At 37.7% G+C, this 15,882-nt stretch overlaps 1 protein-coding gene across 2 annotated transcripts in view; it reads left to right on the forward strand.

The window, feature by feature from the left end:
• The window catches only part of SPDL1 (spindle apparatus coiled-coil protein 1), a 28,492-nt gene extending 15,464 nt beyond the window's left edge, over window positions 1-13,028 (forward strand). The window contains exons 12-13 of one of the 2 annotated variants that reach the window (XR_016021378.1): window positions 9,503-9,646; window positions 12,144-13,028. Coding sequence is in view for 1 of the 2 variants with exons in the window: in XM_019740976.3 (XP_019596535.3) it covers window positions 729-876 (148 nt within the window). In the remaining variant the exon portion in view is untranslated. Of the gene's footprint in view, window positions 1-728; window positions 1,301-9,502; window positions 9,647-12,143 lie in introns of those variants that run through there. The other variant, XM_019740976.3, reaches the window with a different exon arrangement.
• The last annotated feature ends 2,854 nt before the right edge of the window (window positions 13,029-15,882 follow it).

Raw genomic sequence — 15,882 nt, forward strand, 5'->3', positions numbered from 1 at the left:
TTCAAAATATCAAAGGTAAATTTATTTTCGTTTTACATCAAAACTTCAAAGCTTCTAGTTTCTGGATATTTTGAATTTGTGACTAAAATAGAAGATGTCGGACATGTATGGCTATAGGAATTCATGTTGTAAGGGTCTTATCATTTAAAAAATTAAAATAATACAGGTCAAAGGTAGAGAAAGTAAATGGAAGAGAAATCTCTCCTCTGTGTTTTTTTCTTATATTATTATTCTGCTAGTTGAGAATCAATTTGAGTTTTTTTAATGAGATAAATACATCTATTCATACAGCCCAGAATTCCATGTTATTTTTATGTTGCATTTTGCCTTTTGTATATCATGTTAACATTAAAATAGTTCTCTCGTGTTTTATTTATTTATTTATTTATTTATTTATTTATTTATTTATTTTGTTAGGTGTGCTTATCACGATGGGCACCCTCATTATATTTTAATTCTTTAATTTAGGCTTTGCTGTGACTTATTATCAACCTTAAAGATAGTTCTTTAGACATTTAAAACATTAACTCTATTGACATTAAAAAGGTTCTTTTAGAAAGGCAGTGACTTAGTTTTCTTAATAGCGTTTTAGCCAACTATATATTTTTTTCCTTATATACATAAAAAAATCACTGTCTAATTAGAAGCCCATTGTACTAGAGGATTGTCTCTTCTTTAATTCTTCTTAACAACGCTTGAATTCAGAGTGGATGCTTTAATGCCTGTAGGTTAGCTGCTGAATCAAAGCTTCAAACAGAAGTTAAAGAAGGGAAAGAAACTGCAAGCAAATTGGAAAAGAAAACTTGTAAGAAATCACACCCTATTCTGTACGTGTCCTCTAAATCAACTCCAGAGGCCCAGTGCCCTCAGCAGTAAAGACTTTCCTTTAATAAGAGTAAGGTACCACTTGCCCAAAAGGTTGCTTTGGAGCTTAGTAAAGGTTGTCTTTATCTGAAGTATACCACCTGGCAGGTTATTTCTTTCTGTTCATTGTGCAAAGACATGGCATGTCCATGGTCTTTTGACCAAATGTTTTAATTTGGTTGAACCAGGAGATTTCCTTAAGTGATGACACTTCATGGAGCTTCTATGAATCACAGTGAATAGACTATTAATGAAGGAAAGTGTTATTATAAATCTATTTGTTGTATTTTATATGGATTTTTAAAATAATTGAACATACCGTTAGAGCCATATGTTATATTGTAACTAGATTTTGTCAGTGTTTAAAGCATCTACGTTCATCTTTGTATTTTTAATTCTAACCTTTACAAATAAAGATTATTTTTCTTTAAATGACTATAGACTTGTTTATAACTTAATTTCATATATACTATAGGTGGGTGTGTTAGTCTATTCTATATATAGTATACATATATACACATTGTATGGATATGTGTGTGCGTGTGTGTGTACACATACATACACACACACACACACACACACACACACAGATTTATTTTAAGGATTTGGCTTATGTGCATATGGAGGCGGGCAAGTCCAAAATCTGCAGTCCAGAAGCTGTCAGTCTGGAGATCCAAGGAAGAGCCAGTGTCGCAGTTTAAGTTTCAAGTCCATCTGCTACAGAATTCACCCTTGCTTGGAGAAGGTCAATGTTTTGTTCTATCTGGGACTTCAACTAATTGCATGCATTGGCTCACCCACCTTTCTGGAGGGAAATCTGCCTTACTCAAAGTCCACTGATTTAAATGTTAATCTCATTCAAAAACACTCACATAAATACCACAATGTTTGACCACCTATCTAGGCTCTGTGGCCCAGCCAAGTTGACACATAGAATTAACTATCCCAGTGGGTTAATTAGATAAGTCTGTTGAAAAATATTAGGTAAAAGGAAATTGCCTTTCCTAAATAAATCAAATAATAAACTTTTATTTTTAATTTGCTGCAAAAAGTATACTCTCGGGAAATTAAAATTGCATATTTAATAATGTCTCAGAAGTAGCTGGAGGTACCAGTAAGCAATTTTAACCTAAGAAAAATAACAAATGGATGACCATATTTATTGCACTGAATGTACATCAATTTCTTGCAGTATTGAGTTTTTACTGTGAGCTATGTGTGTGCTAGGGGCTCAAAAAAAAATCAGAGCTCGCATTTAGTAGGCCCCCAAAGATGAGTATTGGTAGTGGTGTTATTACTAGTAACAATAGTTATAGCTAACAATAACTAATGTGCCAAGCACTCTTTAACCCCATTCGTGTATTACCATGTTTAACCTTCCCAACATCTCTGTGAGCTGATATTATACCTATCCTCATTTTACAGATGAGGAAACCAAAGCCTCAGAGAGGTTGTTACTTGTCCAAGGACACAGGTATTAGTAAATGATGAAAAAAATTAGAGTTGTAGAGGTTGTGATGGAATATACAAAGTACTAAAGGAACAGAGAAGGAAACAAGAAACTGCCTGGGGGCTTTTTATATTTTTTTCAACTTTACAGGTTTCCAAAGGCATGGAGAGAACAAATAGCATCACAGGTAGAAGAAATAGCTGTTCAGAGAATAAAGGCATGAAGCAACTCTAGTTCAGTAAACAGGGCTTCAAAATGGCTGCATGGATAAAGTTTGTGAAAAATAGTAACAGTAAATTGAATTTGAAGAGATAGCTAGAAATAAAATCATGAAGATCTGGAGTTAGGGAAATCTTATTTTATACACAAAAACTTAGACATAAACATATTGAGCAACTGATTAAATTTTGAAGGGGTGACAAGAGACTTATCCATCTAGCTTCTGCCTTACATCCTTGGGGACGGGTAATTCTCTTGAATCTTGTGTCTTTTAGGAATATATTTTGAAAAATCATGGCTGTAAATGATGGGAAGCGACTGAATAATTGATATAAGCAAAGCAATTGAATTTGAAAGGTTGAACAAATTATTCAGTTTATTTTTAGTAAAAACACACTCCAGGCATAATGGAAAATGGATTTGGAAAAACTTAAGAATGGAGGCAGAAAAGATTAGTCTGACCATTTGGTAATCCAGGCAGGAAAATGAGGTGCAAACTGAGGCAGGCAGTAGGAATGTAGGATCGTGGTTGGATTTAAGGTGCCGTTCAGAGAAGCAAAGCAGTCAGGAGTTGTTGGCAAAATATGTGGGATTCTAGGGGGAAGGGGTGCATGTGCTGTATGTGGCTAAGCAGTTGTGGTAACGAGGAGTACAAGATATTTCTGTTTTGATGAGCACTTTAACTCAGGTAACTTCGGGGTGTCCATGTTGAAGGCAAGGGGTGTGTTGTGTTTATGTAAGCAAAAATAATAAATCTTTACAAACCCTTATACTTGTAAGGAAAATGGAACACTAACAAAACTCTATTCCAGTGAGCACTTTTCCTTCCTCCATTATTATTTAAAAAGTGGCCTTGTGGTGTTTATAATCATAGCTTATAAAATGTTTATAATCATAGCTTTGATTGGTTCAGTTTTCACTGATCAGACAGTATGGGCCTAGAACAAAGATGGTAAAATAATTATGTTTTGTCTCCCCAGGTAAGGTTGTTGTGGAAGGGAGCTAGTGTTAATTGACTTGCTAGGTGCTTTACCTGTGTTAAGTCTCTTAATACTACATAACTTAGCAAAGTAGTTATTCTTGTAGCATCTGTAGTTAGATATCAGGACTCAAAATCTGCACATAAATGTGAGACCTGGGCAAGTTTATGACTCTGGGAATAGATTTTTTTTTCAGGTAATACTTTTTTTGATGTTTCAGTTGTTTTTATAATTATGTAAAATATGTGGATCCAAAGTAAAATCTACAAAACAAGGTATATTTAAGAAGTCCAATTTCTCTCCCTTCTTCCTTCTTCCACCAGGAGCTATTTAAATTCTGTAGTTTACTTTTTCTTTCTTTTTTACATCACAAATATAGTAGGTAGGTATAGATAGATTCTTCATCCTCCTTTTTAGAGAAAAGTAGAATACTGAGTGATATCAGAAAAATTGTGGATAGGAAACACCAAAAGCCCATTTCTCCTCAGAATCAGCCAATAAGCTGGCAAGGACTGTCAGAATTAATTTTATTGGATGCTGGAAACTAATCAAGGATTTGTAGCAACCAGATGAACAGTAATCAAGAAAAATCAGCCGAGTCTTGGCATTTCAGGAAATCTCTGAAATCGCCAGCTAGCCACTAAGCTAATGGAACGGAGAGGAGATTTCAGTGGCCACACATAATGGAGAACACAGGCTTTACAAAATTAGTGCAGAAAAGTCATTTAAAAATTACAGCAGCAGCAACTACAATGGGCAGCAACAGACTGAGGGGATGCAATCATTTCTAGAGTTGGCACATTATAATCCTCAAAATGTTCAATTTTCAACAAAAAGTACAAAGCATGGAAGAATAAAAGTATGATCCATGCATAGGGAAAAACAAAATAAACTGTCCACGAGGAAGCCCAGACAATAGACTTCCTAGACAAAAACTTTAAATCACAATTTTAAATATACCCTAAGAGCTAAATAGAAACCATAGATAAAGACCTAAAGGAAACCATGAGAACAGTGCCAAATAGAGGCTATCAAAGAGATAGAAATGATTTAAAGGAACCAGATAGAAACTGGAGTTGACGAGTACTATAACAAATGAGAAACTCACTGGAGAGGTTCAACAGCACATTTGAGCAGGTAGAAAAATCAGTGAACTTAGAAGATTGGCCAATTGAGATTATTCAGGCTGAAGAGCAGAAAGAGAAGAATGAAAGATGAACAGAGCCTAGGAGACCTATGGGGCACTTTTAAACTTAGCAATATATATAAACCTAAAACTGCTCTAAAAAAACATTTATTTCAAAACTAGAAATCAATGTGTAATTTCCGTCACAAAAGGGGGAGGGACTACCTTAGTAGACTGAAAAGTAAGGGGGAAAGAAGCGAAAGAGAAAAGTAGGGGCCTTATAAGAAAAAAGCCACAGTGTCAGTGGATTCGACTCATCACAACTCCCCCAAACACTGGCAACAAAAACTTTATTAAAGACTGTGCTTCGCTGTGATGACAGAAGGGGGCGACCTTTGACTAGAAACCTTTTTAAAAACACCCCGAAATTTCCGTCCATGACATAGGAAAAAAAAGACTAAAGCTATACAAAGCTATTATATGAAGGAAACAGAAAACAAGACCACCTCATGAACTGATGACCCACCACCAACACTCAGCCCTCCCCTCCCAAAAGCCACATGAAGGAGAAGCAAAATATAACAATAACTCTAAACTAGGAAAATTGATCTAGAACACTCAAAACTATTAATTTTTATTTAAAATAAAGAGCAGTCCTCCAGAAGTCAAGTAAGAAAAAAAAATCAACTTACAGACATGAGAAAATTAGTCTGACACCAGACTGCCAGAACAGTATTTGGAAGAAGGCCTTAATGAATGATACAGACTTTAAAAACTTCAAGGAAAGAAACTGAATCAGAGATTTTATTCACATTATAGTTATTCTTTAGGCATCAAGGCTTAGGAAAACTTTTTCAAATGCTAGAAGTCAAGGTTTTTTGTACCTATGAACCTTCTGGGGTAATCTATAAGTAACCATCCCCAAAAAGATGACATAGGAAACTTGCAGAAGAAGTGAAGGATTGAAAAAAGAACTAAATATGTTGTGGATAATTGGAACCAGATTTCTCACTGTTGAAGAAGGAAATAAAACTAAACCAGGAGGAAAGCTAAATAAATGAAGAGGAAGGCAGAAAATGAACCTGTGGTGTTGGATTGGAATTAAAGGTGTCTGTATGAAAACATGGTTTGGGGGAGATCGATTTTTAAAAATTACACAAAGACATACCTGCTGATCCTGAGAAACAGCATCTCAGTGGCAGTTGAGGAAAGCATTACATCACTATGTGGTATTCCCGCCATAAAATGTATAACTTGCATGTAATCATGACAAACCATCCTGAAACCCTAACTGAGGGGCATCCTTTTCAGTAACTGGCCTGTAGTCTTCAAAATGCCAAAATTATGATTGACAAGAAAGGTGGAAGAACTGATCCTGATTAAGGGAGACTAGTGAGACATATAGCAAGTGAATGTAATGTGTGATACGGAATTTTCTTTTGCAATAGAAAACAATGGGACAACTAGAAAAATTTAAATGAGGACTTTGATTATCTGTTAGTATGGTGTCAATGTTAATTTCCTGCTTTTGATCATTGTGCCCCTCCCCCTTGTTTATAAGAAATGCACTGTGACAAATTTAAGGGCAAATGGGTATTGTGTCTGCACCTTGTTCTCTAATGGTTCAGGAAAACATTTATATATATTGAAAGGGTCATGATTAAGCAAATGTGAAATGTTAAAATTTGGAGAATCTGGGTAAAGAGTCTACAGATTTTTGTAACTATTCTCAAAACTTTTCTGTAAGTCTGAAATTATGTTAAAATTAAAAGTGTAAAAAGTTGTTATCTAGAGATGACAGTGTATGTAGAAAATCTAAAACACTTTGTAGATTAATTATTAAAATCAAGTACTAAATTTACTAAGAGTAACTATTAAATGCAGGATCAATTTTAAAAATCAATTATACTAGTTAAAAACGAATAGAAATGAAAAAATATAATTATACAATAGTATGAATTATTTAACATGCCTAGGGATATTAGATGTACAGGACTTCTACACTGAAAACTATAAAACATCATGCAGATAAATTGAAGATCTAAATAGTGGAATATACCATAGCAAAGGCATCACTTCTCTCCAAATTGATCTAAAGATTCACCACAATTCCAATTAAATTCCTTGCAAGATTTTTTTTCCCCTTGAAACATGGCAAATTGATTCTAAAATTTATGTGCAAATGCAAAAGGCCAAGAATGTCCAAGGAAATCTTGAAGAACAAAGGTGGAAGACTTACACTAACAGATAAAGAGGCCTGTTGTAAGATAATTAATTTGGTGTAGTATAAATGCAAACGAGAAATATATCAAAGGAGTAAAATAGAGAATCTATAAACAGACAAATGCACGACCAAAAAATGATTACAAATGCAGGGAGCAAAGAGTGGTTTTTGAAAAATAACACTGGGTCAATTTGTATAACCTGGGGAAAAAAGTAAATCTTCATCCCTATCTCCATCTAATGTAAATGTCAATTATAAATGTATTGCAGATGTAAATGTAAGGCAAGATAATTTTCCCTTAGAGCCCAGTCTTAAATCCAGAAAACTTGATCCCATATCTATTATTCTTTTTAATAATGGTACTTCCTGTGAACCTTGAGAGATACCTCATATAGAAGAAGAAGACAAAGGAAAGCAAAGAAATTATAAAAGAAGCACAGGCAAAGATTAATTCAAAAGAGAATAAGAATAGTGAAATTTAAAACCTAAAAAAAGTAATTTCTTCTAACTGAACATATGGCCCTTTGAAGCAATGTTTTCCCTATCTGGTTACAATGAATTATTTACCATGAATAATCTGTTATTCACATTTCCCCTAGATTCTGTTTGTGAAAACCTCTCTCTTTTTAGAATAACTTTCTTTTGGTGTTGTGCATTAAAAAGTAAAGAGGGGAGAGTTGGCCTGAGTTGTTTTTACTATGCAAAGTCCACAAAGTTGGGAAACATAGGCTAAACTTATGTTTAAACAGTATATTAGTTGCATGCCTCCCTTGGTCGCCCTACCACCCCTAGTCATGGACGGTGAGCAGCCCATGGGAAGTGTAGTCTTGGCGTGATCCACTAGGAAAGATGTTTAGAACACAGCGCGTAGGACCATAAGCAATTGCTTTCCTTACAGATGGAGATTTGAGAGACATATCTGTGTGGTCACCACACCTCTTTTAATTTCTTCTTCATTCTATGGTCTCCTCCAGCGACCACGCCATTTATCGGCTCTCTTTTCCAGTAAAACTTTAAAAGAGTCGCTTATACTCAATGCTTCTATTTCCTTATCTTGTATTCTCTCCGTAACTACCTCCAACCAGGCTTTGTCTTGCCCCTCCACTGTCTCAATAACGCTTTTCCTATCCTTCCACAACAATAGACCATTTAGTTGGGCGTATGGCCACCAAGAATAAAGGCTATATTTCCCAAATTTCCTTCCACTTACGTGTGGCCATAGGACCGGGTCCTGGATAAAGGAATGTAAACAGGAGTGATGAGTGCTACTTCTGAGCCATGCCCTCTTCTTCCTCTGTCTCATTTCCTGCTAGCTGGAAATGAGAATGTGGTGATGAGCCATCTTGGATCATGCACTTAATGTTTGTAAATTTGAGGGATGGTGGAATAGCGAGAAAGGAGCCTGCGTCCCTGCTAATTTCATAGCGCTACAGTGCCAGCTAGGACTTTATCTGAAAAAGCTATAGGCTTCTAGCTTATTTAAGCTTTTTTTAATTTGGGGTCTCTGGCTTTGGCTGTGCACCTATCTGTCTTTGTACCCCTATACTTCATAGGCAAGTCCTGCTGACCCCGCTTCTGAAATATATCTCGGATGTGACTGCCTTGTCCCATCATGTTTCCCTGGATGCTAAAACAGCTTTGAACTGCTCTAACTGCTTTTATTCTTGACCTGTAGAGTTTCTTTTCCAGTGAGAATTTGTTTGTTGTTTTTTAAAAAATTGTATCACCTCCTACCTAAAACCTCTAGTGACGCTTATCGATGCCTCCATCAGAAGACCATCCACGATGCATCGAAAGTAAAACATGCTGGGTTTATTGCTTGCGACTCTACAGCATGGGGAGCCATAGGGTGTCTGAGTAAGAGTGTGTTAGAAAGGATTTTATTACGAGATTGATGCTTGTGATGTTGGGTCATGTTTAAGGAAGCACAGTTAATTCTATGATTAGATATATTAATAAATCTCATATAGAAGGATGGAAGATTAGAATGAGGCCAAACCTGAAACTGATTAAAAGAAAACAGCACCGGCTGCTCATATTAGCCACAGGGAGATGTGTGGTCATTTTTGTAGTTTATGTAATGTTCACTTTTATTTTTCTGCGTTTATTCATTATTGCAGAGTGGTCTATTTTTTATCTTTATCCATCATGGCTACAAATTAGCCTTGTCTGATGTTAAGTTCTGAGAAATTCTTGATGTTCCAGCAGCAGAACACCACAATCTAGCTGTAAGTGCCATGCCAACGCCTGACTCGGGCTGCTTGTCTCTTTATCACTTCCCAGTGTGCTTGTAATAAGATTGAAGTGTGGTACCATGGCCTTCAAGGTCCTACACGATCTAGTTCATACTTAATTTCCAAACTCATCTTCTACCACATAGTCACTACATTCACATAACACTGGTCCTGTTTCAGTTTCTTGAACGATCCAAGTTTGTTCTCCCCTTAGGACCTTTACATCTGTGGTTGGTTCTCCCTGGAACATGCTTTTCCCAGGTGCCACTTCTTAAATATGACTTCCTCAGGAAGTCCTTCTCTGACTCCCCCTTTCCACACCCCCAAGATACTCTTTATATCATGTTGCTACTATTCTCTTTATTAAACCTTATGTTCTTGTTGTTTTTCTGCCTTTCCTGCTAGGCTACAAGGTCCAGAGAAAAGGAATCTCTCGTCTGTGTCGTTTGCCAAGATATAGCCTCAGTGCTTCTCACAGCGCTTTTCACGTGATCGGCTCTCAATAAATGTCTGTGGAGTCAAGGAGCTCGCCTCTAGGAAAGAGTGAAGGCAAGTACGTCAGCAGTGACAGCGTCTGTGCAGACGTGCGTTGCACATCTTAGGGAACAGACACGCCCACATGGTTGGCGGCTTATTGCCAGGATGCGAGAGCTCACTAGGAGTTCGCTGTCTCCTGTGAGCCATCTACTTGCTCTGAACTTGATTTCTCTAGATGGAGCCTGTTCAAAAGGCTCCTGGGCTCTAGCAATGTGCTTTCACCAGGAACACCTACCATTTGTAACTGAAAGGAGAGGCCCCGACTGGCTGGTTTTCTGTCACCCAATACAAAGCCTCCCTAGTGGCCAGAAAGGGTATGCCTACCTCATTTCCAGTGCACCCACCCGGCGGGGGTTACAACTCACACGTCTGCAGGGACTCGGCAGTGAAGTAACTGGGTTTGCTTCCGTTAGAAGAACTCTTTAGACTCAGACCTATATCTAGGACGATTTTTCACATCTATAAATATATGTACCCTCTCCCATGTTTCCTGAAACATATATCCTCTAAGCCTCTTTTGTTTTCCCACTTTTGCTAGAACACAAGCTCAAGTAGTTTTAAATTTTTGTCTTCCTTAAGGAAAATAATAGTGTGATGATAAATGGTGATTGAGACTTGGCCTCCGTACTGGGGGGAGAAGAGGGAGTGCGGCGAACTAGAACGCATGCTCTGGCTCAAGAACGGCAGCGAAAGTTACTCCCAGTTGATGTCTGTCTGTGGAGATGCAGACCCTGCATTGCCAGACCTTCGTATTTGTTTTGAGAAAAACCAGAAGTTTAGGTGAAATCCCTTGATGGTTAATTGTTGGCATTTTTCTTTTTAATTAAACACTGTGAGACTCAAACGTGCTTGTTAAACAAATAGGTTGCCCTTCAAACTTGGGCTTTGGACTCCTGGTGCTGGAGCTCTGTTGCATGTATAGTTGTCTGTAGGTGATGAGTCAGTGCCAACCAGACAGGAAACAGGCTTGTGTCCCCATACGCACAACCTGAGCCTTGGTAGCTTTGCCTAAAGATTCTGGACAGAAGAGGCAGTTAAGCAGTAAGGATAGAAGTTCATGAGAACGTACTACTGTAGGTGCCAGGGGGTTGTCCGACTGGAGAAGAAGGTGGGGATGGGGGTGGGGGACGAGCAAGGATGTCTTCCCATAACAGGTTAGGCCAGAGGAAGAAGAAGAGGTGTTTTTGTTGGAGGAAAGATGAGAGCACGTAGAGATGAGAACTTGTGGCACTTTTAGGAGACTTCAAACAGTACCTTGTGGCAAGACACCACCTCTGCAACATGGTGTCATGTGGTGAAGCATGATTGTGTGTTTCGGTGCAGGGGAGCAGGGCTGTGAGAAGGGGCAGTGTGCAGGAGGCAGGAAGTGAAGCTGTAGAGAACAGCTAGAATCTCATCAGGAGGGGCCTTCAAGGGTGATGCTGTAGAAGTTTCACTAGTACCTAAAGGGTGTGGAGGATGCACTGACGGATGTGAGCCCGGGCCTTGACATCTTGGTTTTGCAGTTCAGACAGAGCTCCCTAGCCATGTGTGAGTGTTAGTTAGCAGTAAGGTTTGAGGCTATTAGCATTTAATGAAACAGAGGAAACCCCTGAAGTAGGAAAGCTTTTGAGCTCCCTCATCTCCAACCCCCACTCCCACATTCACTTCTAGAGATTTGACTGTTACCTTAAGGCAGACTTATTTAAATGCCTTTGTATCTACATACAGTCTTTGTTGCTGCTGCGGCTGCTTCCTTTAGTTTAGGAATTACTTCTGAGCACTCTTACCTAGAGTCTTTTTGGTCCTGATAGGGACCTAGAGTTTCCTCTGATAAGGAAAAGTTAGGTAAGTACAAGGTGTAGCTCCAGACTATTTGAACTGCTCAGAACATGCTCATTGAAGCTGTTTGCCTTACGAGTAACACAAGGAGAGATGTTGATGAAAATACTGAATAATACTGTGGCAGTCATAGTTCCCAAAGGCACATGACAGACACCAGTGGAGGGTGGGTTGGAAGACCCTCGGCATTTACCTACTGACATACCAGGGCTAACTGCAGATATATGTCTCCCTGCCCTGGTTCAATGCACTCTGGCTGAAAGGTGGGGAGACCTGCAGGGAAGGGGGTACACCCTCAGAAACTACAGGGGACAAGCTGGCAGGCACCACAGCGACTCCAGAGGTGCCAGTAAGGGTTTCGCAAGGCACGAATAGGATGAGGCAATGACTTCTTAGCAACTCATATTGGAAATATTTCAGTATCTAGTCATCATCACAACCGTACTCATGAATTATAGTAAAATCTCAGAACTAATCTATGACTTGAGAAAGATGGACCTTAAAACCTTCCCCTTCTGCTGTGCCTTAAACAGAGATTTCTGCGATTTCACTAACTATGGGCCCAGATGGAGTTCTTTGACCTGCACTTGAGGTTTGGCATGGCACTTTTCGATGAAATATCTTGATTTCAAAAAAGTAACTAAAATCCCCCAACTTACCACCAACCTGTTTTGTTTATCTTTCCTAGCTTCTTTTGGGAGTCTGAGGAGACCACAACTGCTTGGATAAGGCATCTGAGAAATAACACGATGAAGAGATTGGAAGGAGGCAAGCCTGGAGGCAGGGAGCTCCAGTCTAAGTTTCAGCTCCAGTCCAGGGAGAGTCCTGACAAGGTATTCACGGGGCAGAGAGGACAGATCCAAGAGCTGTTTGTGAGGTGGAAATGTGGAGTGAAAGGGAGATGAAGATGAATGCGTTTCTGACCCAGTGACCTAGAGGGTGATGATACCACACGTAGGCAGACGTGGTGCTCGGTGGCCAGAATGAGTTTTCACCCATCTGACCTCCATGTGCTTGTTAGCGAAGTGGGGTTAATAATGGTACATACCTAATAGGGTTAATATGAGGATTAAATCACATAATGCTAATAAAGTGTTCAATCAGTGACTGACATACAGTAAGTGCTCAATAAATGTTAGCAGTTTTTTTCTTTGGGAAATTGAGGATTAGAAAAGTAAAATAATGTGTTCTAAACTACACAGCTAGGTAAGTGATGGAGTATGGATTCTGGTACGTCCATTGGAGCACAGAGCCTGGTCGCTTCACCTTTTACATAGGATGGAAACAGTCAGAGGAAGGCTAGGCCTGGGCTGTGGCTATCGTGATGAGCGTGGTTTTGGAAAGGGAGACATTAATGTGGGGTAGGAAGGGAGGCCCAAGGGGCAGTTGGACACATGGGTTTGGACCCAAGGAAAGGTCTTGGCCAGAGAAATCCTTGTTCCCAGAGTCATTGCTCAGACTCTGTGTGAAATTAGAGTCATCAATAGTACACTACTTAATAGCCCGGTATCTGATAGATGGTGTTTAATAAAATTGTGTGACCAAGATAATTGTGAGTTTTTGAAGTGGTTTTAGTCAGATTTTTATATTTGACCATTAATCTCTCTTGCCAAAATGTTTCATCATGCCATATAATCATTAACTATAATAAAAAGCTTATATTTCAGAAATATAAAAGCCATAGTCTAATCAGTATGAAGTTGAAGGATTTCTATATTAAAAACTACTCTATTAAGAAGTTAATTAACCTTCAAAGTAACTTTCTAAACTTCATCTCTCTTGACTATAAGCAATTTTTCAACTCTTTTAATATGTTGAATAATTTGTTTGTTTAACATTATTCAAAAAACAGATACCTATTTTAGATTGCGTTTTAAGCTAATTGAGGGAAGAATCTTCAGTGCTCTTCAAATCTCAACCTATTTACTTTCTGGCATTACCCACCCTTGGTTCCCCACCAAATACTTTGCCATACTGTTGATGTGAACTTGTGTATATATATGTCAGAAACCTAAGATGAAATACAAGCATCTCTTAGGTCACCTGGCCGTGGGTTTATAAAGATAATAGAACTGTGTATAGGAAGGGATGACAAGCTATAGTTTACTGGCCAAGTCTGACTCACCACCTGTTTTTCTATGGATCGTGAATTAAGAATAATTTCTACATTTTTAAATAGTTGAAAAGAAATAAAAAGAAGAAAAAAGGAATATTTCACGACATGAAAATTATATGAAATGCAAATTTCACTGTCCATAGATGAATAAAGTTTTGTTGGAACACAGCCAAGCTCATTCATTTACATATCATCTGTAGCTGCTTTAATGCTATAATGACAGAGCTACTACTTGCAACAAAGACTTCATATGATGCTCTTATTACTTTGCAGTGCTGTCCAGTAACCTGTAAATCTCAGGCATGTGATTATAACTCCACAGTGTTTCAAGTGCCATGCATATCACTGTACAGCAGCATTTTAATTACAAATGCAATAGCCATCATGTCAAAAAAAAAAAAAAAAAAAAAAAAGAGAAAATGTAATGGGATACAAATGGCACGCTTTTAAGGTACAGTGGAATATGGATTATTTTGTTATCCAATTAGATAAGAAAGCATTGTGTTTACGATGCCAGGACAGTACAACTGTGCTAACAGAATGCAACAGTACAATAGAGTAAATACACATCACAACAGTCTCAACTGCAGGAAAACAGTGCCCAGAAAAATTACTTAAAACAAAACATCTCATCACAGCATGATTTCTTTATAAAAATAGAAAATGAAAATAAGACTGCAACCAAAGGAAGTCTTCAAGTGATTCACGTATTAACCATGAAAGGAAAGACATTTATTGATGGTGGATTAATCAAAGTACCTTTGATTGTAGCAGCATATGAAATGTGTCCAGAAAAAGTAGTTTAAGACTATTCACCATTTGGTGACAGTGGTTTCTTGAAGAGTTGAGGACATTGGGAGCAACTTAAATCATCAGTTTAAAAGCAGCACAAATGATTTCAAATAGTTTTTCTTGACTCTTGATAAGTTGACAGATGTTACCAATACAGCTAGTTGTTTATTTGACAAGTCAATGCTAACTTTGAAGTGAATGGAGAATTAGCTTCTATGAACAGTTCATGTGAAGACGCTATGGGCAAAAATATTTTCAAAGAAAATGAGGAAACACTAATTCAGTACAACCTGAAGTGGAATCTGCTAAGATGTGTTACAATAGTTGGTAGTAAAAATATGTGTGGAGCAGAAAAAGACTTTCTGGACAAATTTACAAAGGTTGTAAAAATGTAAGTTACTTAAAGCCTATACTAAAATCTTCTAATATTCATCAGAGGGTACTTTGTGGAAAATATTTTAATCTTTTATGTATTATTGAACCAGTTGTGTCAAAGGTGAATTTCATTAGCTCTTCTGGACTTAACTATTGCCTGTTTTCTGAACTTTTTTCAAAAATAGAAGCTGAATATCCTGACTTGCCCTACTGATCACATAGCAGTTGGTTTAACAGTAGTTAAAGTCATCTGTGACTTTTTGAGCTCAGGGTTAAGATTGATTTTTTTTCCTAATGAGAACAGCCTTCAACCACTGTTATTGAACATGGGATAACCTTGGAAACTACCTTTTGCTCTAGACTTCATAATGTTTCTTAATGGATTCATCCAAAATTACAAAGCAAAACAATGGCTAAATGCAGAACACTGTGGTAAAGGCATTTTGATGACAATTAATGTTTAAACAAGTAACATCAAATTGCTTTAAAAACTTTCTGTGTTGTCAAAAATTAAAACAAAAAGTTAAATCTCCATCCCTACACAATTATTCAATGAACACATTTTTCCAGGCTCAAACACAGTGTCAACAATGTTTTTCAGACCTCAGTGCAGCACAAACCAGCATTTTAAATGTCAAAATCCATTTTAACTGTGCAGTTGAAGAGCTTCTATCTAACCTTCAACTGGAATTGATTAATCTGCAATATAATGATGTGCTAAAAGGCAAAAATCAAGAGAAGATTTAATAGAATTCCATAAATGCCTTCTGAGCAATGAAAATGCTTAATAAAATCTTATGCTCATGGATTGATATCAGTATTTGGCAGTACCTTTCTTTGAGAGTTTTAGCCAACTGTGAAAGTTAGCCAACTGCAAAGTTCAGATGGCACATAGTCAACAGACGACTATCCTCACTTCTGACACAAATTGCAAGTTTGGGGGAGTCCCAAAATTATTAGGGTCAATAATTTATTGGAAGGACTACAGAACTCACTGAAAGCTGTTATGCTCAGTTACCATTTGTTATTGGGAAAGGGCACAGATTTAATTCAGCTAAAGGAAAAAGTACATAGAAAGGAGTCCAGGGACCTGCCAAACATTTTGGTTGTCCTCTCCACCTGGAGCCAGGACATGTTACTTTCC

The sequence above is a fragment of the Rhinolophus sinicus genome, chromosome 5 (genome assembly GCF_057876585.1).
Source record: "Rhinolophus sinicus isolate RSI-liver-muscle chromosome 5, RSI-T2T, whole genome shotgun sequence".
Taxonomy (NCBI): Eukaryota; Metazoa; Chordata; class Mammalia; order Chiroptera; family Rhinolophidae; genus Rhinolophus; species Rhinolophus sinicus.